This window comes from Nuphar pumila, chromosome 14 (genome assembly GCF_984573655.1).
Source record: "Nuphar pumila chromosome 14, dmNupPumi1.hap1.1, whole genome shotgun sequence".
NCBI lineage: Eukaryota > Viridiplantae > Streptophyta > Magnoliopsida > Nymphaeales > Nymphaeaceae > Nuphar > Nuphar pumila.
In genome coordinates, this window is record NC_143262.1 from 23,038,590 (window position 1) to 23,064,152 (window position 25,563).

The 25,563-nt window shown below is 40.1% G+C and overlaps 1 protein-coding gene across 2 annotated transcripts in view; it reads right to left on the reverse strand.

The window, feature by feature from the left end:
• LOC149816623 (tRNA (carboxymethyluridine(34)-5-O)-methyltransferase-like) overlaps positions 1-18,565 on the reverse strand; it is a 35,917-nt gene extending 17,352 nt beyond the window's left edge. For both annotated transcript variants that reach the window (XM_089987800.1, XM_089987801.1), the window contains exons 1-2: positions 18,408-18,565; positions 16,879-18,046 (exon numbers count right to left, since the gene is read on the reverse strand). In XM_089987800.1, the coding sequence (XP_089843926.1) occupies positions 16,879-18,032 (1,154 nt within the window). In that variant the 5' untranslated portion in view covers positions 18,033-18,046; positions 18,408-18,565. The remainder of the gene's footprint in view (positions 1-16,878; positions 18,047-18,407) is intronic.
• Positions 18,566-25,563: the final 6,998 nt, after the last annotated feature.

The window sequence follows — 25,563 nt, forward strand, 5'->3', positions numbered from 1 at the left end:
AACCACAAACTACAACATAGAAGAGTTAACCCTCCCAACACAGGGGTCGACCCTCAGGCTACACAACATAAGCTAGGAGTCGACTCTCACACTGGTGTCGAGCCCAGATCCAACAATCTTCATTTCAAAGGATAAACTCCAAAATAATCTCAATGTAGACTTCCAACTCAAGCCATATAGGCGAGCACAACTTATCCCAATCGCACAATCTAATTGTTATAAGCTCACAACTATAGCATAACATCCATCCATGCATCATATTCGCATGGTTAAGGCAACTCTAGCTAACGCTTCACGTATTATACCCTCACAGTACTAGTATCTTGGCTAAGACACAACTACTGCCACGCAAATGACAAACAACCAATAAAATAATGTACCATGGTACCCAAGGCCAAAGCTCATAGTACCCCTCTGGTACGAGCCACAAGAATAAAGCGTCTAACGTCCACACACACTCAAGTATAAACAACAAAGCACCACAAAATAGCACTCTGATACTTGGGTTTGGGCCAAGATGTGGCACACACCGACACTCAACACAAATGCCAACTCAAGATATATGCTCGGTACCACATATCAACATCCAACACAGATCATATACATACTGGTCAACACCTGACAAATCACAAGGTAAACCACAACTAGGGTGATTACCTTATCATAAAACTTTGCAGAACACAAGCTTTACGTATTTCATACATTATCACGTATCATCACCTTCATCACCTTGCAGATCACGAATCAATTGTAGAATATAAAAATGCCATACAACTCTGGCATACTGTCATTCTTGCAAGTCGATCTCTGGAACATTCAAACTATCACCACGTCTATGACTTGTTTTATTCAACCTAGTCATACCAACACTGAACTATTCATGGATCCTCTCATGCACTATACTCATGTGCTAATGGTATGCTCTCAAGCCAACCATATTCCTTTCAAACCAAGCACAACTCCAAATATGCTTCATGCACCAACCAAGCCCCTCTTAGACAACTCCAACTTCAAATCCAAGCTTGTATGTATCAATATCGCGATACATAGCTAGGTTTGGTCCCTCGTACCAAACACCAACTCAACACCAAACCAATAAAATGTACCACTATGGTCCCAACATTCCAAAACCAATACGATATACCATTAAGTTTGGTCGCTCAGACCAAACTCTACTCTGAAAGCGAAGCTCATGCATAAGAACCTCTAATCCTAGCAAGGTAGGATCCCACAGACCCTCTCCATACCAATATCGGGTTGGATCCCTCAGATCTCAGGCTTAAAGTCATCAACTTATACTCAAAACACCAAAAGAAACCCACACACAAGCACTAGAGTCGATTCAGACCACTCAGGAGTCGACTCATGCATTGCAGGGGTCAACTCTCAACTGCAGGGGTTGACTCTCCCAAAACAGGAATTGATAATTCCCTGCAGGGGTCGACCCTGACAAACATAGGGGTAGACCCTGCCTTAGCAAGGGTAGACTCCTGAACTCATGGGTCGACCCTTGGGGCCAACTAAAACAACACCAAAACACAAAGTGTTGACTCTTGAACTGCAGGAGTCAATCCCTGACAACCATCAACTCAGGTTTCCTCTCCCGAAACCCAAAAATCTTAGGGTTTGAGCACTCAATTCCACTAGAAATCCAACCCAAAATTGATTTCCATGCTCAAGTCTAATGCAATCATCTACGTATTGCCAACCTTGCAATACAAAACTCAAATCCGTGCTCACATAAGCACCCCATTTACGTATTTTCACACTTGCAATACGAACCTCAAACACCAATTCCCATGCATACTCAATCTACGTAATGCCATACTTGCACTACGAACATAACTCAAACATTAATCATGCCATTCATTCAAACATGCCTCATGCATTCATATCTACGTATTGCCATATCATCAATATGTTAACTGAAATGAAAGAACATAAACACATCCATATGCATCACACCACACATACATGCTTGTGTACCACCCGTGCATCTTAACACGAACCGGGTCACTCCTTGGACCAACCAAACACAAATGAGTGTCGCATTGCACAAAGATTGGTCGAAAACAACAAACACTAGTCCCACTGACCTATACACAATTGCTTCAGGCTAGATCCATCGAATCCCATACTAGACAACCCTTGCACAAAAATATACAATATTAATCACATAACCCACTCAGGAGTCGACTCTCCTTCTACAAGAGTCAAATCTTAGAATACAAGAGTCAACTCTTACACAACAAGAAGACTCTTTATCCCCAAAAACACTGGCTAGAATTATAGAAATGAGGAGTCGACCCTTGGATCAACTAGAGCAAGAAAAACACACAGGAGTCGACCCCTGAGACACTCCAATTCGGTTTCCCAACTCTGAAACACCAAAACTCAGGGTTTGATGCATCTACCTTGAACAAAAATCAACTCCAACACTCCTAGGGGTGTCTCTTAAATCGATTAACACATAATTCAACCAAAACATCGCCTAAAATCGATTTCCCCTCGTATGAGGACCTCCTAAGCATGCTATTTCACAAAATCAACACCTTTTTAACATGGTTTTCTAATCTTAAGCATGATATTTACTCACATGTTACATGCTAGCAAGCAAATCGCATAGTTATGGACCATACCTCGAAATTGCCCAACACAACGAAAATCCACCGAACTCGCCTCAAGCTCTACACCGCCAAAGGACGCTCCACCACATTGGAAAATCTCCTCAACTCGCCAGAATCGTCCGCTCCTAGAGGTCGGCTCCACCAACGAGAGAGAGAGGAGGAAGCTCATGGGTGAGGGAGAAGAGAAGAGAAGATTACACACATAATGGGGGGGGGGGAGAGAGAGAGAGAGAATTAGGGGAAAACTTCATTAAACCAATATTAAAGGGGGAGGTGGCGTGAAGAGAGGGGGGTGTGGGGCCACCTATCCCAACTCACCAATAATTGTCTAAGCTAAATGACAACAATACCCCTACAACCAAAAGAAATGCCCAACATGTCTTATCCGTACAAAAAATACCCTTATTTGCAAATCTTACTACCAAACTGTCATCTTCCATAAAAACCAACCTATTTTCCAACAATACCAAGAATAACCCCTTGCCAAAAATGTAGTGAGATATGCGGAAATACAAAGAGTGCTATAAGCACTTACAATGTCCTACAATAGACAAACAATAGCCAAGTTCACAAAGGGACAATACATACACAACACAAAATATAAAAATCTCTTTATTGAAAAGAGAGAGAGAGGTCTCAAGAATACATATTACAAAAGGGTTCACCCCTATTTATACAGGAAGAAGAGAGGAAGGGAGGCCAGAAGGGCCTCAAAAGGTGCGCCAAAAGGGGGCTCCCATAGAGTCGTTGTTACCGTTGGGGGGCCCAACGATTCTATGGTGGGCCCCTTTTATGTGGCTTAAAAAATAAAAAATAAAATAAATACAGAAAAATAAAAAAGAAGAAAAACAAGTACCCCTATCAGGTACTTATGAAATGGCCATAATACCCCTATCGAGTATTATGGTGTATTTGAATAAATACACACATATATATATATATATATATATGTATAGATACATGTATTTTAACACCCCCCCCCCCTCAAACTTTACGGGGAGATGACCGAAAGTTTGGCAAGGAGAAACAAGAAGAGAGGAGCAGGAAGTGCTTTAGTAAAAAAGTCTGCAAGCTGATATTCGGATGTGACGTATGGTAGTGTAACTGTCCCACGAAGATACTCATCACGAACATAGTGACAATCTATCTCTATATGTTTGGTCCGCTCATGAAAGGTGTGATTGCTGACAATGTAGATGACACTTTTGTTGTCACAGCAAAGCTTTGAAGCACCAGAAATTTCAACTCACATATCTTGAAGAAGACTTCGAAACCACACAAGTTCCATTGCAGTAGTTGCCATAGCACTGTATTCAGCCTCGATAGATGATAAAGAGACTTTCTACTATTTCTTGCATCTCCAAACAATTAGCGAATCTCCTAAAAAGATACAGAAACCAGTCGTTGAGATTCTATCATTTGGGTTTCCTCCCCAATCAGCATCAGTATAGGCAAGCAAATTTAATGAAGAGAGTGAGGATAAAAATAACCCTTTGGTTATAGTGTTTTTTATATAACGAATAATCCGAAACACAACACTCATATGCACAGTTGTAGGAGCATGCTGGAATTGGCTGGCAGAGTGAACAACGTGAGCGATGTCTGGCCTGGTGATGGTTAGATAGGTGAGAGATCCAATAAGTTGTCTGTAGAGTGTAGGATCATCCAGAAGAACCCCATCCTCCAATCGTAGTTTAGCGTTGATAACCTTTGGAGTCTCCACCTTTTTGTCATCAGAAATTCCAGATTTGGAACATATATCTGCAGCAAGCTTCATCTGTGATAATATATATCCTCGAGGAGAGTATGCAACTTCAATGCCAAGAAAATATCTGAGAAAACCCAAATTAAATATATCAAAGTTATCTTTTAACATATTTTTAACATCAATAATATCACTTTCATCATTGCCTGTGACATATCATCAACATAAAGTAGAAGAATAACAATACTATTACCTGTACTTTTAACAAAGAGAGCAGTGTCAGTATAACAAGAACGAAATCCCAACTTAATCATGATAGTACTAAATCTATCATACCAAGCCTTAGGGGCTTGTTTGAGACAATATAAAGCTTTTAATAATTTAAGAGTTTGACCTTTTTCAAGCTTAATTCCCGATGGAGGGTCTATGTATACTTCTTCATTTAGTTGCCCATTAAGAAAGACATTTTTAGCATCTAGTTCAAATATTGGCCATTTCTTAAATGATGCCAGTTCAATTAGAGTTCAAACACTAGTCATTCAAGCAACAGAAGCAAAGGTCTCCTCATAATCAATGTTGTATTCTTGTGAGTACCCCTTAACAACCAATCTTGCTTTATATCGTTCTAAGGAACCATCACTTTTTGTCTTTACTTTGTAAACCCAACGGCAACCAATAGCTTTCTTATTTAGAGGAAGTTGAACCAATTCCCAAGTTTTAGCTTTCTTTAAAGCATCTAATTCTACCCTCATTGCTTCAATCCAATGTGATATATTTTTTGCTTGATTATAATGAGAAGGCTCATAATATGAATGTAAGGTTATTAGACAAGCTCTATAATTTGGTGAGAGAGATTCATATGAAACAAACCTATTAGGTGGAATTGATTCTCTAGAGGAGCGCCTAAGGGAAGTTTCTTCTAGAGGTTCATTAAGCCGCAAGAATTTTTCTAAAGCACTAATAGGTTTCTCTTGCTCACGCCGGGTATAAACATGTAGATTGTCACCATCAATTGGTGATATTTCAATATTATGTGTGTCTTCACTATTATGTGTGTTTTCTAATATTTCTGAATGACTTGAAGATTCATCATTTGTATCTTCTAAAAGATCATTTAAAAACGTATATTCAATTTCATTTTGTTTGTCTAAGATTTCAAATCCGGTCTCATCTTCTAAGAATGTCACATCTTTTGAGACATATAACTTATTGTTTTTAAAATCAAAACATCTATAGTCCTTTTGATTTTCACAATATCCCAAAAATACACATTCAATTGCTTTTAGTGATAGTTTATCTCTTTTATGTAAAAAAACAAAGCATTTACATCCACAAATACGAAGACGAATGTAATCGGGTAAAATTTTAAAAAGTTTTTCATAAGGAGAGATATTATTTAATTTTGAGGACGACATTCGATTGATTAAGTAGGTGGAGGTTAACACGGCTTCGGCCCAAAAATTTTTAGGAATATTTTTAGAGATAAGTAATGATCTAGTGGTTTCTAAGATATGCCTATGTTTTCTTTCCGCTAGACCGTTTTGTTGTGGAGTTCTTGGACATGATCTCTGATGATAAATGCCATATTGTTTTAAATATATTTGAAATGCATTTGATAAGTATTCTCCTCCGGAGTCGGATCTAAGAATGGATATGTGACTTTGAAATTGATTTTTAATTTTTGCACAAAATTCTTTAAAAAAGGTAAAAACTTCTGATTTAAGGTTAAAAAAATAAATTCATACATATCTAGTATAATCATCAATAAAGGTTACATAATATGAATAACCACCTTTAGATAGAACTGGAGATGGTCCCCATACATCAGAATGGACCAATTCAAAAGGTCTAGTTAAAATAAAGGTTCTTGTAGGAAATGGAGTAGACTTCATCTTTCCAAAAATACAATCTTTGCAATTGATATCTTTTTCTTTACAAAACTTGTTTCCAAAAGGAAAAAAATACATTTTAGAATAACTTGGATGTCCAAGTCTTTTATGCCAAGTTTCAATACTTTTATCTTGGACATAAGTACAAAAGTATTTTGAAGGGAGTATCAAGTGATCCACGTCGTAAAGATCTCCCTTTCTATGGCCTTGCCCAATCCGCTTCCCGGATTGGAGATCCTGCACAAAGCACCCTTGAGATAAGAAAGATATTTCACATCCATGGTCGACAATTTGAGAAACGGAAAAAAGGTTGAGATTTAATTTAAGAACTATTCTTACTTTTAGAACAAAAAAGTTTTGAAGATTTTTAGGATCTAGAGTTCCAATGTCATTTATTTTGAGAAATGTTCCATCGGCTGTAGAAACACAAGATGTTTTTGAATTGATGCATACGTTGTTTAAAGCATTTTCATGACGAGTTGATACAGCCTCCAGAGGGTTGCGACAGTGGCGATGAAAACACGACCTTGTGATGCAATCTCCAACCCTCGCGCGTCCATGAGGAAGGTTTGTGCTGGATAAGCTAAACAAGAATACTCACCCACACGGTGAGGCTTGAATTTATTTATCAAATGCCAAATGTCAATGAACAGTTGATGATAACAAAGGGAAAATAAAATGAGGGAAAACAAAGAAATCGTGCAACAACGAATAGTGATAGAAAACTGAAGAAAATGACAGGAAATAAGGAATGCGGCTGAAAAGAAAACTGCGATGATTCTTCTTCCAGAAAACTGCCCACGCAACCCTAGGCAGTGCTATTTAAAGATGGCCATTGGATCCACGTCCCGGGTCCCACCCGGACCCGAGAGGGCTTCAGTCTGGGACTGGATCGGTGGCGAGCCGGGTCTTCCTTTTTCTGGAGTAGGTGCGCGTTATCTCCCTGCATCGAGTCGACTTACCTGTGATCGGATCCTGTTGCTGGGTTCAATCGTTCATTCCAAATGGTGGGTCGGGTTCCCTGGCCGTGTCAGGGTCACAGGGTATTGGTACCACCTGCTTTGCATCATTTTCCCCTGGTTGGGAAGAAGTCGGCTCCGACGACTTGTTGTCTCCACAGTAAGCATATAGATCAGACACATTGAAAATCGGGAAAATGTTCTAATCGTTGGGCAGTTCTAGGAGGTAGGCATTCGGACCTAATCGTCGTAGGACCTTGAATGAACCGTATTTCTTAGGGCTCAGTTTACTATAAGTGCCCACGGGAAACGCTCAGGACGCAGGTAAACCCAAACAAACTGACCAACTTGAAATTGAACGTCGCGACGACCTTGGTCAACGAAGGCTTTGTACGCTTCGTAACTTTCAATGAGTTTAGCCCGGACCTGCCTATGTATATCACGCATATATTCAACGACATCAAAGGTGTCGGGGACTGGGTCGGGGAGACTGGACACTGGAGCTAGATCAACGACATGAGTGGGCGACCGACCATAAACCACTTGAAAAGGCGACTTGCCTGTGGACCTATTGATGGAACTATTATACGCAAACTCGGCTTGAGGCAAGACTAGATCCCAGGTTTTGACATTTTCCCCATACTAGGCTCCTTAACAAGTTTCCCAAGGTGCGGTTCACGACTTCGGTTTGGCCATCGGTCTGGGGGTGGTACGCACTACTGAACTGAAGTTTGGTCTTCAATAAGGCCCATAGTGACTTCCAAAAGTGGCTCATAAAACACGTGTCACGATCGAAAGTGATGGTGTGGGGCAGACCATGGAAACGGGCGACGTCCTTGAAATAATAGGACACTACTAAAGAGGGATCGGCGGTTCGCTTACACGGAACAAAAATAGCCATTTTGGAGAACCGGTCAACAACAACTAAAATTGAATCGAAACGGCGTGGCGTCCTGGGAAGGCCCATGATAAAATTCATGGATACGTGCTCCCACGATCGTTCAGGAATGGGTAACAGAGTGTACAGACCACTATTCTGACGATGACCCTTGGACACTTGACACACATGACAACCTTGAATGAACTTGACAACATTTTTACGCATTTTGGGCCAAAAGTATCGTTCATCTAACAAAGCGAACGTCTTATCATGTCCGAAATGCCCTGCTAACCCTCCTTCACGTAATTCAGAAATCAACTGAAGCCTAAGGGAGAAATCAGGCACACATAATTTGTTCCCACGAAAGAGGTAACCATTATGAATACTAAAACGGAGATCGATGGTGCGATCTGAGGAGATGCACCCCTCCCAGACTTGCTGGAAATCGGGGTCTGTGGGGGTATAACTCCTTGCACTGCTCGAACCCAATGACCTGCACTGACATGGTCATCAGCAGGTTGTTCTTCCTACTAAGAGTGTCAGCCACCTTGTTCAGAGTACCAGATTGATGGTGAATCGAGAAGGTGTACTCTTGCAAGAAGCTAACCCACTTGGCATGACAGACACTTAACTTCTTTTGGCTATTCAGTTACTTCAGTGCCTCATGGTCCGTGTACAAGACAAATTCCTTATAAATAAGATAATATCTCCAATAATGGAGGGCTTGCACCACGGCATAAAATTCAACATCGTAAGTGGAATACTGGCACCTGGCCTGAGTTAGCTTCTCACTAAAGAAAGCAACAGGTCTACGATTCTGACTCAAGACGGCACCAATCCCCACCTTGGAGGCATCACATTCAACCTCAAAGACTGCACTAAAATCAGGAAGGGCTAAAACAGGAGCAATGGTCATTTTCTCTTTGATGATTGTAAAGGCCTTTCCCGCAGCAGGCGTCCAATGGAAACTAGTACCCTTGAGGCACTCCGTGATGGGGGCCATGAGGGTGCTGAAATTTCTCACGAAACGTCGATAAAAAGTGGCTAACCCGTGAAAACTATGGATCTCTCTTATAGTCTTTGGGACAGGCCAATCAACAATCGCACGAACTTTTGCGGGGTCTGCCTTAACTCCATCAGATGACACAATAAAACCTAAGAATACGACATTGGACGTCATGAACTCACACTTTTTCGCATTGACATACAACTTTTCTCTCCTCAAAATTTCTAAGACCTGACGCAGGTAACTCAAATGGTCAGATAACGATGAACTATAAATCAAGATATCATCAAAATATACCACGACAAACTTCCCTATACAAGGGCGTAACACTTGGGTCATCATATTCATGAAAGTGCTTGGGGCATTAGATAGCCCAATGGCATGACTAACCACTCATACAACCCATCACGTGTCTTAAATGTCGTCTTCCACTCATCCCCCTCCCGGATACGAATCTGGTGATACCCACTTTTTAAATCGATTTTGGAGAAAATGGAAGCACCAACCAACATATCAAACATATCATCCAAACGAGGGATAGGAAAACGGTATTTGACTGTGATGCGGTTTATCGCTCGACTATCTACACACATGCGCATGGACCCATCTTTCTTAGGGGTGAGTAGGGCGGGCACCGCGCAAGGACTCACACTTTCACGAATAAAGCCCTTTTGTAGTAACTCCTGGACCTGCCTCAACAACTCAGCATGCTCGGAGGGGTTCATACGATACGCAGGGAGATTGGGAAGACTCGACCCTGGCACAAAATCAATAGCGTGTTGCACGACACACATGGAAGGAAGACCATCTAGAAGGTCATCAGGCATAATGTCGCTAAACTCCTCAAGAAGGGGGCCGACGTCCGTAGGAACTGGTAACGAAATACTCATCGACGGCTTAGCCACCACAGCAAAACAATAACCATCCTCCTGACATTGGTTCAGGAAAGACCGACAGGATAGCCCTGCAAGCCGGGAAACTCGCTCAGGCTTATCTACCATGGGAAACCTCGTCTCCTTGATGGGGAGAAGGATTATCTTATGACCTTTAAATATGAACGAGTACGTGTTCCTACGGCCATCATGAATGGTCTGGTGATCAAACTGCTAAGGACGACCCAACATGATGTGGCACGCGCTCATACAGGCTACATCACACCACACCTCATCGTGGTAGTGCTCCCCTATGGAGAACCGAACTAAACAACGCTGGGTGATGGGAACCTCGTTTCCCTTCTTGAACCACGCCATCTTGTAAGGGTGAGACAATTTCTCTGTTGCCAGCTTCAAGGTAGACACAACGCTCTCAGACACCATATTCTCACAAGCACCAGTGTTGATAATAACGTCACATGCGTGACCCTCACAGTTGCATCGGGTTCTAAAGATGTTGTTCCGTAACCATTTTGCAGGGGTTGACTCACGAGGTGCGGTCAAAACATGACGGCGGATGGATAATAAATTTTCGACATTGCCGTCGAACTCTACGACTTCCCTCTCATCCTCATCCTCAACCAAAGACTCACTCTCACTTTCAGATGCTGACTCCACAATACCTTCGACGAGATGGGTGTTCTTGCCCACAGTGGGGCACCTAGATGCAACATGCCCTAACTCCTGCCACCTAAAATAACGGATGGTAGAATCACTAAGCTTGGCTCTAGACCGGGTATTGAATGCGGGTCCGAATGGGTCAAGTTTGCTAAGTTCTGCTTTAGGGGCAGATTTTGAGTCCTCCTTCCTAGGGGAGCTTGCTCCCCTGGTTGGGAAACTCGACTTGGGTCGACTGGACTGTTCACTACGGATGGTCTTGTATTTCTGCCTCCTTTTTAACTTTTCCTCGACATTCATGGCATAGTTGCTTGCCTGATCTAATGTCTCAACCGTGATACAACTACAGTCGTCGGAGATAACAGGACGGAGACCAGAAATGTACCTTGTGACCTGTTGGTGGGCAATTTCCTCGATCTGCACCCATAGAGAAAGACGATGAAACTCGGCAGTGTATTCCGCCACAGTCTGAGTGCCTTGACGCAGGGTTAGGTACTCCTTGTAGGCTCGCTCGGCGTGATCGGAAGGCCCGAATTTTCACTGCATTAATCTCTGCATCTCCTCCCATGACTGTACACGCTCTACTCCCTGCCGCTCTCTCGACCGCTGCAACTCTACCCACCATGTCTGTGTTAGGCCCCTCAACCGAGTAGATGCTAGAGAGACACGACGATGCTCAACAATGGTGTGATAATCGAAGAAGAACTGTACGACATAAGACCAGTCGAAGAACTGCTCCGCGTCGAATCGCCCCACGAACTCCGGAAGATCCAGCTTTACCCCGTAAGTGGAGGGGTGCTCTAGTGTTCTCTGTTGTCGAGATTCGCTCGACTGGATATGGATCGGGCTCAATCCTAGACTATTCGTCGGACCTAGATTTGGATAGGTTGGATCGTGGTTCGAGTTGTGGGGGTAGAAGGCTTGGTTCGAACTCGATCCACGATCCACACGATTATGGGCCTGGTTTTGGCCTGGCTCAAGATCAAGCTGGAGCTCCGTCTAGGTCCGATACAAGTTTGGGTCGGTATGGGATTCATTTCGAGGTTCAAAACTCACGGGTTGGGTCAGATTCAGAGCGAACTGCGAACCAAACCCAACTGGGTAGGCTGGGTATGGGGCTGCAAGACCCGGACCCGCTCCGGAGAACCCAAAGGGTGGTCCTCGGTAATCGGGTCCGGACCCACTTAACATTGGCTCTTGACTGGACCCTGAGGGGTCCGAATTCACCCACAGGGGATCAATCCCCTTAGCCCGTGAATGGGCTACGATCATGTTCCCACGCGCAGGTACTGGGAAGGTCGACAGACCCATTCCGGCCCGAACTGACGCTGGCGTGCCCGCAGTTGGATCCGGAGGCAAACTGGGGCCACGCAGGCCGGGTCTGGTCTGCAGACCCTGTGGTGAGGGCCGGTGCCAGACCGGTGTATGCACGACGCGAGGGGAGGCTCTCCAATGGTCTCCCAGGTCGGATGCGTTACATGCGTGCCAGGGTTCAACGTTGGCGTACCTTGCTGGAGCACTTCTCGGTTCGTAGTCCCACACAAACCTTCCCCAATGCCCCCAGCAGTATCGCAGGTTGAGGACCCAATTGGGCAGGGTCGATCATTGCAGTCGTGCCAATGCTCACTGCGCCATCGCCCACGGTGGTACCCACAGGTTGGGCTGTCGCCGGGTTCGACCCTGCCGTCGATTCTATGGCGATGAGTCGACAGTCAATCCCATCCATTCTCTTGGTGATTCCGGCCATTTCCTTGTTCATGCGCAGCATATTCTCTTGCATTTTTGTCATCATCTCCATCATACGCATCATAGGGTCTTCGGTGTTGATCTCTTCCCGTTCATTGCCGTGTGTCGGATCGTTCCTCGCCTCTTGAGCCATGCGGCTGTCGATGGAGGATGTTTGGGATCTGATACCACGTTGATGCAGCCTCCAGAGGGCTGCGACAGTGGCGATGAAAACACGGCCTTGTAATGTAATCTCCAACCCTCGCGCGTCCTTGAGGAAGATTATGAAGGCACGACTGTATACAGTCGTGTGCTGGATAAGCTAAACAAGAATACTCACCCACACGGTGAGGCTTGAATTTATTTATCAAATGCCAAATGTCAATGAACAGTTGTTGATAACAAAGGAAAAATAAAATGAGGGAAAACAAAGAAATCGTGCAACAACGAATAGTGATAGAAAACTGAAGAAAATGACAGGAAATAAGGAATGCGGCTGAAAAGAAAACTGCGATGATTCTTCTTCCAGAAAACTGCCCACGCAACCCTAGGCAGTGCTATTTAAAGATGGCCATTGGATCCGGGTCCCGGGTCCCACCCGGACCCGGATCCGGACCCGGACCCGAGAAGGCTTCAGTCTGGGACTGGATCGGTGGCGAGCCGGGTCTTCCTTGTTCTGGAGTAGGTGCGCGTTATCTCCCTGCATCGATTCGACTTACCTGTGGTCGGATCCTGCTGCTGGGTCCAATCGTTCATTCCAAATGGTGGGTCGGGTTCCCTGGCCGTGCCAGGGTCACAAGGTATTGGTACCACCTGCTCTGCATCAGGAGTCATGTGAAAAGATGCTCCAGAATCTAAAATCCAAGAATACGTACCGGGAGGAGATGAAGAGGCAATGGCGGCACCGAAGGTGGAGGAAGTAGCCTTTAGGATTTGTTGGAGAGTCAAGGATATTTGACCAAGAGTGTCTTTGAGATCCCTGTTTTTTCCTTCATCTTCTTTAGTGGAGGATTCCTCAACGGAAGCCACCTTAGGCTTGAAGGTTCCATTTAATTTTGGGCATGCGGGTTTGATATGTCTGGGCTCATAACAATGATGACATATAATTATCTTCCACCATTCTCTTGTTTCCCAAAATGAGGTGGCTTGTAGGTTTTAACATGATTGCCGGGTTTAGATACGGCAAGAACATCATCCACGCTTTTACTCATGCCATGCCAAGTCTCTTCTTGAGTAATTTCGGCAATGACATCCTCTAATGGAGGAAAAGTGGATCTATGAAGGAGTGAGGATCTCACTTCAAATTCGGGACAAAGGCCAAATAAAAATTGAAACAATCTATCTTGTTCCATTTGTTTTTGTCTAAACTCAACATCCTCCATAGCCACCCATTTAGGCTCTAAAAGAGTCAATCCATCCCACAAAGGATTTAGAGCACTATAGTAATCTTGAATACTCATATCCCCTTGTTTTGTAGTTCTAACTTTCTCTTGCAAGAAATATGCTCTTGCAAGATCTTTTTGAGTATACATACCCTTCATAAAAAACTAAGCTTCATTGGCTCGACGAAATTTTGCAATATTTACACATACCTTAAGTTCAACATTATTCATAAACCATGCTAGGATTTTTGCATGGTTGCTTTCTCAATCTTCCACTTGGCGTTGATGTTCTTCTATTCCTTTGAGGCGAGCAACTCCCTCAAGAACTTTTTTTTGACCTTCTTCCATCTTTGTGAGCTTAAGTTGAGGTTCCGGAACGATCCCCATTACATAACCTCAAAGCTTCTTCCCTTTGAGATTATTTTTCATTGCGGATGCCCACATCATGTAATTTTTTCTATTGAGCTTGAATGATAGGTCGATCTTGGTCTCCATTGCTTCAATAAGAGAATATTGTAAAAGAAGTGGAGAGAGAGACAAGATTTCACCCTGGAGGAATCGAATGGCTCTGATACCATGTAATGAGATATGCAGAAATACAAAGAGTGCTATAAGCACTTACAATGTTCTACAATGGGCAAACAATAGCCAAGTCTATAAAGGGACAATACATATACAACACAAAATATAAAAATCTCTTTATTGAAAAGAGAGAGAAAGCTCTCAAGAATACATATTACAAAGGGGTTCACTTCACCCCTATTTATACAAGAAGAAGAAGAAGAGAGGAAGGGAGGTTACAAGGGTCTCAAAAGGTGCGCCAAAAGGGGGCTCCCATAGAGTCGTTGGGAGCCCCCAACGGTCACAATTGTGACCATTGGGGGCCCCAACGATTCTATGGTGGGCCCCTTTTATGTGGCTTAAAAATAAAAAAATAAAAAATAAAATAAATACAGAAACATAAAAAAGAAGAAAAACAAGTACCCCTATCAGGTACTTGTGAAATGACCATAATACCCCTATCGGGTATTATGGTGTATTTGAATAAATATATATATATATATATATAGATACATGTATTTTAACAAAAAATATCCTCAACCTATCTCCAAAATATCGGGCATGTCCCTTACCCCAAAAGCCATGATCTTTCAAAAAAATGACAACTATGTCCCCAAATCCAAACGGATTTGATCCAAACCCATATTTGGATATTTTACAATCCGATTTCAACGAGGAACCCTTATTCATCAATAATAAACACCAATCCCAATGCAAAGGCTCATAATTATTAAATAATCACATAAATAAAGGGTCCAAAAATTTGGGGCATTACAGATTCAATATGTTGATATCTTCATTTGACTCATCAACAATCATGACATAAACTCTTAACTTGAGTCTCCACTTCAACTTTGACCATGAACTTTTCCATCAAGACAGTTATTCTCACAAAAGATTTTTCTTTAGCAAATACTTTCTTTATGTGAAGATCCTCTAATGAATTTAAAGACAACAAAAAGACAAAAATTGAGTATTTGGGAAAGAAAAGGAATTTGATGAACAAAAGAAGTTTCCATCTCCTATATACTGATTCCACCATCGTATGGAATTACTTCAAACAACTTATCTGCTTAATCCATGAAACAGTTGCTGCATTCACGTTGTTTTAGATTTAAACTCACATGTACATCATGTTGATCCATTTCTTGAAGTCCTTTTGCATGAGCAGCCGCTGATCTATATTCCACAAAGCATGTTTCATTCTTCTTGCGAGATGCCCAATAGTGACCATGACAAAATTAAGATGACCTTCATAAGGCTCTTGGCTCTCGTCATCGTTTCTTATACACTTGAAGGAAGATAGTTCTTCCAATGTTTGTCTGTTGTGCCATAAAACAATTGGCCAAGAGAAGAGATCTACATCCACCTTGATTGTGCATTTGTTGACTTTTCCTCCTCTACGGTCATTCCCACATCTAGATTATTTTACCAAACTTAGTTGATGATCCATAATATGTGGCCAAGACAATTTTCCTATTTCAACAACTGGAAAAACATACATCCACCAAAATTCAACCAAGTTAGAAAACAAAAGATGATCACACATGATGTTCTAAACCCAAACTAGCCAAGGCCTACTAAATTTTGGTCCTTTCTACACTGGCTGTCCATCAATGCTAGTTGGTCCATAAAATTTTCATTTTGTTTAGATACTCCATCACATGCATGGAGTTTTTCCTTCAAACCCTAAAGTTCCATCTTCAATTAATGTTTCTCTAGTTTCTTAAGTCTAAGGATATATTTGGCACAGCTGACTCCAAGTTTATTAACAAAATCATCTACAATGCTAAAAAAAAGAAAACTTTTATAAAACAATAGAACTGTACACTACAAGCGCATGGCTTCTCTTTATCCAAGTTCTATATGCAGGTTTCCAAATTACAATGGTTGTAGAGCCTATTTCATTTGAATCATTCTCATCTTAAAAAACATTCAATGAGTTGCAGCCATCCAGGTGCCCAAGGCACAAAATCAATTCAGCCCTTTCTCAACTATAAATATATGAGAAAATCCACTCCAGAACGTCCCAAGTGTTGAAAGTGGGGCTGATTGCTTTGAACCTCTAATATTGGCAGCAACAACTAATTCCCTTGAACAGATATTAAAAAAAGGTTTGATAAGAAAGTGTACCTGTCTATTGATTCTGTTATTTAAGTAAATAAGCTGATGCTATAAATGACATATTAATGTATATTTACTAAATCATAGGAATCAGAAAATGAAATCTTATTAGTCATGTAGAAGTCAAGAATTTATTCATAATATATACCCTGGTCATCCAGACCCAACAAGTAAAGCATGTGAAATAAGGGAAATAGAAAATGAACAAATTCTGTACCATACACTTTACTGATCAATGTTTGTGATTTTCATTTAATCTACTAATGAAATCTTATTCGTCATGTAAAAGTCAAGAATTTATTCATATTGTATATGTTTTTCATCCAAAATACTACTTAGGATACATAAAAATCTAATTATTACAAAAAACTAGAGATTTGGTACAATCAACTCTGGTAAAATTAAAAAAAATGGAAAGAAATGAAGAGAAACATCAATGCAACGAGGACCGTGAGTAAAATATGTCTTACCTTTCAAGTTCACCTTCAACAAATACATGATAATACCGATTGTACACTACAGCTCCCTTCTTATCATCTTTGGTTGCCAAACCACTTGCAACGGCAGAAGCAGATTCCCCAGCTATCTCGGCTCGATGATAAGGCAAATGCCACGGCACGAAATACTCTTGATGGCTTTCCACATTACCATTTTCAGGAGGCAATGTGGTCGCTACATTCATTCGCTCCTCGGAAGAAGAAATTAAGGAGTTTTTATCCCCCGAATTAGCAACTTTCTTACAGTCATGACAACTACTATTGGTTTCATCAGTTTCCGGAATGCTTTCCAATGTGACTGCTAATGAAGAGTTACGAGCATTGTCGCAGTTTGGTTCTAGCCACTCCTCATCATACTTGTGAGTAAGAGGGGTCCACTTAGTAAGCAGTGATATGTCCTCCTGTTCTACTGCCCAGACAGTGATAAGAACCAAACCACCCTTCCTAACGGTCCGCACCAATTCGGCAATGGCCTTTCTCCTCCGACCTTCCGTGCTTAGGTGATGCAACACAGCTATGGATATGGCAGCATCGCCAAAGCCATCTCTGTAAGGGAGATTAACAGCATCTGCAACCATAACTTCGTGCGCCTTCTCCGCGCAAATCTTGATCAGAGGGGCGCTTATATCGCATCCCACGAAGAAGCATTGAGGATTGAATCCCAAATACTTCCCATTTCCGCATCCTGTATCCAGGACGACTGAACCCGGACGCAGCGAGTTCAATAATTCAGCAACCTTGGGCCACTTTGCATACCTTGTGGAGCTAAAATGAGGAGCAATGGCGTCGTAAACACGATGAACATACTTCTTTTCAATGTCGGGAACCGATTCAATACTGGAAGATGTTCCAGAGTGAGCTCGTCCATCAGCACCTGATGAAGAAATTCCGCTTCCGTCACCATGTTCGGCAGCAGCGGCGCATGCCTTGACGCTTGAAGAGAAGCGATTGGGTTCAAGAGCGGCGGACATGTTGATCGAGTTAAGCTTGAAATCGACGCCCAGAGGCCAACGACATGGGGAATTCGGCCAAGAAATTGCCGATTGCTTGAGAAAGTGCCTTGCAGTTATCAATGAATGGGATGTTGCTTCAAGCAGAATAAGTTGCTTCAGAGCATGGATGATCATCAATGCCACTGCACCTTCAAGGGAAAAAAAGACAATGGTTTAAACAAAAAAAGGATAAGAACAAGGACCGGGACAACACTTGTTTTGGTTTTGGATGTTTGGTGTATTGAATTCACAAATTTAGTACTTGCGATTCATGAAATCTATAAAATTGAAATCCCAGTCATGCAGTTTGGCTACATCATCTGAGATTTAGAAACGGAGTGCCTCCTCCCTCTGTATATTCACTCAACTGGTTTCAGCCCAAAATGGGATTTGAACGCTTGAAACCAACATAAAAATACAGGCTTCGTCAGATGAAACAGGACTTGATTTCGGAAACCCAAAACCCAAATGACGATGGGAGAAGGGGAGAGTGATGATGACCATCTCGACCTTCATGGGCTTTGCTGACGTCGATGGTACCGCCGACTTACAGCGAGAGAGAGAGAGAGAGAGAGAGTTGCGCCGACTCGCCTACGGGTATTGGCTCTTATGGCGAAAGGAGCGCAATTCGACCTGTGCCACGATGATTCGTAGACCATGGTCCGATTGGAAAGTTGGGAATTTTTTCAAAAGATGAGACACGATGACACCGAATTTTTAATCAATAAAAAACTATACTCATTATTTGAATGAATCATTTCTTAGGGCAGAAGAAGATTCACAATTATTTCTTTTTCTTAAAAATTATTTTTTAAAAAAATTACTGTCTTTCTTATGCACATTCGACTTCTTTTTATACTATTTCTAAAACCCAAGGACTCTTACTACGAAAAAAATATATAAAAGATTCGGCCAGCACTTGGCTACCCAACGTTTGTTTATCGTAGACGAATTTACTATTGATAGGAATTATCTTGTTCATTCTCTTTATAAAAAAAACATGAGGTAACTTTATTATGAAACACAGAAAAAAAATCATTTAGCTTTTTAACATAAAAAATAGCATTTTATTGAAATAAAATTACAAAAAACAAAAAAAATATTAAAAAAATAAACAAAGACCGTCCATGTCAGTGTCAGCTGCACGTTTAACTTAGATAGGTTTGAACTCACAACAAGAGATCAACTGATGATGACAAACCATGTATCTTTAAAAAAATATTAATGACACGTAAAAGAAAATGCCAAGTACTAAAAATAATTCATAAAAAAAGCTAACGATAAATGATGTGTCGTTAGCAGGTGACAACTTGTTTTGATCATAACTTTGGATCTTGATGTCGAATCAACTTGATTTATGGTTTGTTGAAAGATGAAATCTTCTAGTTTAATTCTTTTTTTGGTCAATACTTTGACGAAGTCATTTTTAATGGCAAAGGTCAAACAGTGTTGTGAGAGGCGAAGCGCAAAAAAAAAATACTGAAGCGCTAGATGAAGCGTTTGTGGGTTCGAAGCGCACGCTTCACATGAGTGAAGCGTGCGCCTCGCTTCGAGTCCCGCTTCGATTATAAGGCGTACGCCTCATGTACAACCCCCAAAAAATGAAATACGAAAGGGTTTCTCTCTTTCTTTTAATGTTTTAAACCTTCATCCCCTCCCCCCCCCCCACCGCATCCCCTCATTTCCCTTTTCGTGCCTCCCCCAATCCTCTGTAAAAATCGCACAGGGGAGGGAGGGCTTTGTCAGCCTGCACCTGCCTCCTCCTCTCCTCTTCTCGTCTCTCGCTCCCAGCGCCGACTACCTTGCATCCACGCCTCTCAGGGGAGCCGACGTTGCCTCCTTCCTCGTGTGAGTAATACAATCTCTTTGAACTTTTTTATTAGTTAAATCTTTTCTTGATTCCAGTAGAACCCTCAAATTTCCTGGTTTCTTGATTTTCCTAGTACGAACAGGCCACCCAATGGTGTCTGCTGATGCCATGAAAGGCTCACTCAGGACCTCATATGCAAGATGCCTTAGTTATATATGTAGATGTCCAATCTGAAGCCTTCACCTTTAAGTTGTTCCTGAGGGGTGTTCCAAATCTTAAGCCTACACAATATTGTATAACTTGAGGCTGTAGTAGCCTTTTGCATATTTCAAATAAGAGGTCTTACCTATTTTGGTGGCCATAAGTCTTTAACTTCTTATTATGTTACCTTCATTCTGCAATGGTTTGTTTTTGCTGGTTCTTTGCCTACATTGAATAAGTTTCTGTTTTTTGTCTTTCCATGTCTGATGTTAGTTGTAATTCCTACCGAGACACATTCTATAGAAGTCTTTTAAGCACAATCATGCATATCCTTCTATGAAAGACTCTAGAAACTATGATGATTATGAAACTACCACCTAAGTTCAGTGGTAAATGTGTGGACACAGGTGGGTAGGTTGGAGCCAGAACAGACAACAACCAGATGCATCAACCGAGCAAATCTTGGGTGTACTTGGTGCCACTGATGGTATCTGATTTACCGAATTCTTTAATTCAAAAGTCTTTGGCTAGTAATCTGCTTAGTAGGAGAAACACACAAATTTAGCTACATGACATGAAGATAGGAGATTCAGATAATCTACATTTGGCCATATTTAGTCTTCTATATGGTTTGTCTTATATTTTGTTTGGTCGATAAAACCATAATTTGGAGTGCCTCAACCATAGTTGCTTCTCTAGTTGACTATGCTATCCTGATTGTCACGAGTGTCACAAGACCGAAATTCTACCCTCAGGATATTGGTGCGCTGGCCTGCACCTATCATAGTCTTATGTTGCTCCCTACTACGCAGAACATGGACTTTTGTTGCTTTACTTGATTATTAAGTTGACTTAAAAACTTTTGTTGCTTTACTTGATTATTAAGTTGACTTAAATATATGTTTTCTTGATTATGGATTGTACTGTTTTAAAAAAAAATCTAAATTTGTGCAGGTGGTTGTTTATCTTAAAAAAAACGAAAAGGACAGATCCAGCTTGGAAGCATTGTTTTGAAGAAGATTTGAATGATAAGGAAAAAAGAGAAAATTTGGTATGCATGTATTGTAAGGTAGTTTATAAAGGTGGTGTAGCAAGAATAAAAGAGCATCTAGCTGGAAGTCACAAGGGTGCTAAACCATGTGATCATGCACCAAATGAGGTGACACAATTTTTTGCAAAATACTTGCAAAAGAAGAAAGAAGAAAAACAACAAGAAAAAAATATATTACAAAGTGGTATGAATGAAAGCTTTACTCAAGGACTGATGAGTGGTGAACTTTCTTCTCCAACTACTAATAGAGTTGGAAGTTCACAAACAAGAGGCCCTATGGATCAATTTGTGAGTTCAGAAGCTCGTCAGACAACGATAAATAATGCATTTAAAAGAGAAGAAAGAAAGGAAGTATGTTATGCTATTGGGCGATTCTTTTTTGCAAATGCATTATCATTTAATTTGTGCAATAGTCGATATTTTGAATCCATGTGTGAAGCTATTGCTAATTATGGTCGAGGATTTAAACCACCAAGTTATCATGAGATGAGAACTTAGATTTTAAAAGATGAAGTGGATAAAACTCAAATTATGTTGGAGGACTACAAAAAGACATGGGCAAGAACTGGTTGTACTATAATGGCAGATGGTTGGACGGATAGTAAAAGTAGAAATTTGATTAATTTTCTTGTGAACAATCCTTCAGGTACAGTCTTTTTGAAGTCTTGTGATATTAGTGGAATAAGAAAGACAACTGATAATTTGGTAAAGTTATTTAGTGAAGTTATTAAAGACGTCGGAGAACACAATGTAGTACAAGTAGTTATAGATAATGCAGCAAATTACAAGGCTGCAGGTTTGAAGTTAAAAGATATTGAAGCTTTTCAACATATTTTTTGGACACCTTGTGCAACACATTGTATAGATTTGATACTTGAAGACATTGGCAAGATACATTTGCATAAACGAGTATTGGAAAAAGCAAAGATTCTAACTACATTTATATATGGACATGCATGGATTTTAAATTTGATGAGAAAATATACAAATGGTAAAGAGCTCTTACGGCCAGCTATTACTCGTTTTGCAACTTCTTATCTTACTCTTCAAAGTATTGGTGTAAACAAAAATGCATTAAAGAATATGTTCTTATCTCCAGAATTTCAAGATAGTGAGTATTATATCAAAAATCCAAAAGGTAAAGAAGTAACATACATTGTCACTGAAGATAGAAATTTTTGGAAAGCAATTGTTTATATCATTAAAGTCACATTACCTTTAGTGAAAGTATTGAGAAGGGTTGATTCAGATGATAAACCAGTTATGGGATTTTTGTTTAATGATATGAGAAAGGCAAAGGAAGAAATAGCTCATAATGTAGGCAATGATAAGAGCAACTATATAGACATTTGGGATATTATTGACAAGAGGTGGGATAATCAAATGCATCACTGCTTACATTCTGCAGGGTATTTTTTAAACTCACCCTTTCATTATGATGATGATTGTGTAAAAGATAAAAAAGTTAAAATTGGGTTTATGGAATGTTTAGAAAAGATGGTGCCCAATATAGAAGAACGTTGAGAGATTTTGATTCAGCTTGATACATATGAAAATGCGATTGGTTTGTTTGGTAGACCAGAGGCAATTGGCACAAGAAAGAGAAAAAATCCAGGTATGTATTTTTCTTTATATTGTCTTAATTTCAATTCTAATTGATCTAATTTTTTTCTTACTAACATTCTTTTTTATTTTATTTTCTCAGCTGATTGGTGGAATACATTTGGTGATGAAACAAAAGAATTGAAAAACTTTGCAATGCGAGTGTTGAATCTCACATGTAGTGCATCAGGATGTGAGCGTAATTGGAGCACTTTTTCTTTGGTAAATATAAATATTTTCATATTATTGATTGTTCATTGTTGCATAATATATTGCAAATTTATAATTATATAAATTTTTAATTTATAGGTACATACAAAAAGGCGAAATCGCCTTGAGCAAGAAAAACTCAATGCTTTGGTGTTTATCATGTACAATATGAAATTGAAAGAAAGAGATATAAGAAGGAAGACAGTTGATGATCCTTTGTGTCTTGAAAATATTGATTCTGATGATGAGTGGATTATAGAAAAAGAAGATCCAGTTTTGCCACAAGATGCATTAGAAGATTCTTGGTTGGATCGAGCTTTTAATTTGGATGATATATATGTTACTCCTTTTGATACTTCACCAAGCTCAACTAAGAAACGTAAAAAAGATCCATCTTCAAACAAGATGCATGCTAATAAAGGTATGTCTTGTATTTTATAAATATTATACTTTTTTAAATTTAATTATTAATTTTGTTAATATTTTGGAATGAAGGTAAAAGAAAACAAGTAGAAGATTCAGAAAATGAGAGAGCGAATAATGAAGAAATTGAAGATGAAGAAGAAACTATCCCATATATGGATGATTCAAATGAAGATGAGTTATCTAGTCCTAGTGAAGACAATTTTGTTGAAAATATTTGATATTGTTTAAGGCTTATGACAATTTTGTTGAAAAAATTTGTGCATAGAAGGTATTTCTAGAACATGTCAATTTGGAGATGGCCCCACATGTATTCAATATGTTTTCATGATTGTAGATATAACTAGTTTTATCTTGCACTATTAGTCTAACTTAATCTTGAGGATGGTGCTTTAATCTTGAAAATGGATAGGTTACACGACAATCATGGCCTTTACTTTTATACAGATTCTGTTTCTCGTATCTTAATGATAATTTTCTAATGAGTTCTGGTTGCAGATGAGATTACATATTTTAACAGTATTGTGCCTTTGTAATTGTCCACTCTTGGACTTGTTTTGTGCTTTTGCACTTTGTTCTTGTAATTCCGCATACTTCATTTCAAAGGTTGCAGTGGCAGCAAGAGACAAATTAAGAGGTGGCTGGTAATGGTGGTGGTGGTGGTGGTGGTGATGGTGGCAGTTGAAAAAGAAAAGAAAAGATGAGAGTGGTGGGCAGGCGTTAAGAGAGAGGGAGTAGGGGAAAAGGTAATTCTATACAAAAATATTATAAAGGTAATGTAATGTCATAGTGCAATGAAACATCAAAGCCTATAACTTGAATTACAAATTCATTCCTAACCTGTGGTGCCACTTAATGCTACAAAATGGCAGGATTGTATCTTGATATAGTTGTTTGCAATATGGCCTCAAAAGGTCCTAGATCTAAGCTTGATCATGAGACCAAAGCAAGGCGTCAGAAGGTTAGTAGTCAACTTTTGTTTCCAAACTTGTACTTTAGCCACTGTTCTTTACTTAAAATTTCTGTTCTGCTGCTAATAATAGTATTTTTCTTTTTAATTTAATTGAGTATTAGTTTTACCTACTATGTCCTATCTGATATAGCTGTACTAAATACCACCACTTATGTGCTGAGAACCAACATATATTCTTCTAGATCCTATTTATCTCAAACTGTCTGCAATCTCAGATGTTGTTATGTTGCTAGCATCACATAGGCAAAATTCTATATGATTGGCTGATATGCAGTTCTGCTGTACCATGCTATATCATTTGCTAATGATCCATGTTTGACAGTGCTTTCTGCTGCCTATGCATTTTTCTATTTAATTATATGAAATTGATCTAGTGCAGTTTTATTATGTAATTCACTTCTGTGAACTGAATCTTTGCTTTCTCTATGTTTTGCTGTAAGAGAAACAGTTTGTTGTCTTTTTCCTGATAACTTGTTTATTTGTTTGAAAGGATAAATATTTTTCTAGGGATGCTCTAAATAAAACCATCAAAATCTTTTGTGAATCTTATGAAATGCTTAAATTGTAAAATACCTTCCTGACCTAATCCCTGATTCATACTGAAGCAAAGCGAGTTTAAGTGACAGCCCTCCACTCTCTGTGAAGTCTGCATGCAGAAGGCTAGTTTCTAATCTCATCAGGCCTCTCACATGCACTGCACTAGCCCTTACCTTACCAAAACATACCACCTAGACATCCGCTTTCTGCAGCATGAAATCCAAACTTGGTGCCTATATCACAAAGATACCGGTGGGATTGTAGATGGGGTTACAGATATGGATACGTCAGCTATGGCATGAGTCACACCCTCCTCACCTTCACTTTGGGATGTAGACAAATTTGTGTTTGCTTGAAACAGTAAAGCACAACACCTCTCTCTCTCTCTCTCTCTGTGTTACAACTATTATGTATACTCATTTTGTAATTGTATGCATAACTCATTTTCACTTCTTATTTCATTATTTTATTAATATTATAGATTTTATTATTCTGATCATGAAGCTTACGCTTCAACGCCTCGAGGCTTACGCCTCGCTTCATAACATGCTCAACGCCTCGCTTCGCCTCATCGCATTTAACAACCTTGAGGTCAAAGTTAACCTTGTTTTAGAATAAGTTGAAAACATAAAGTTCTTTGATATATGAAATGTCTCGATCAAAATTAGAGTGTTTACAGAAAAAAATATAAGATTATATGTAAATGACATGTGTTTTATAGTATATTTAAATGTATAAATTTATTGGCATGGTTTGAACGAATGCATGTATTGGTAGGTTTCAAGGAATGAATGTATTGACATTTTTTAAAATATATTTTTCATAGAAAAATAAGATTTTATATAAATAACAAGTTTTT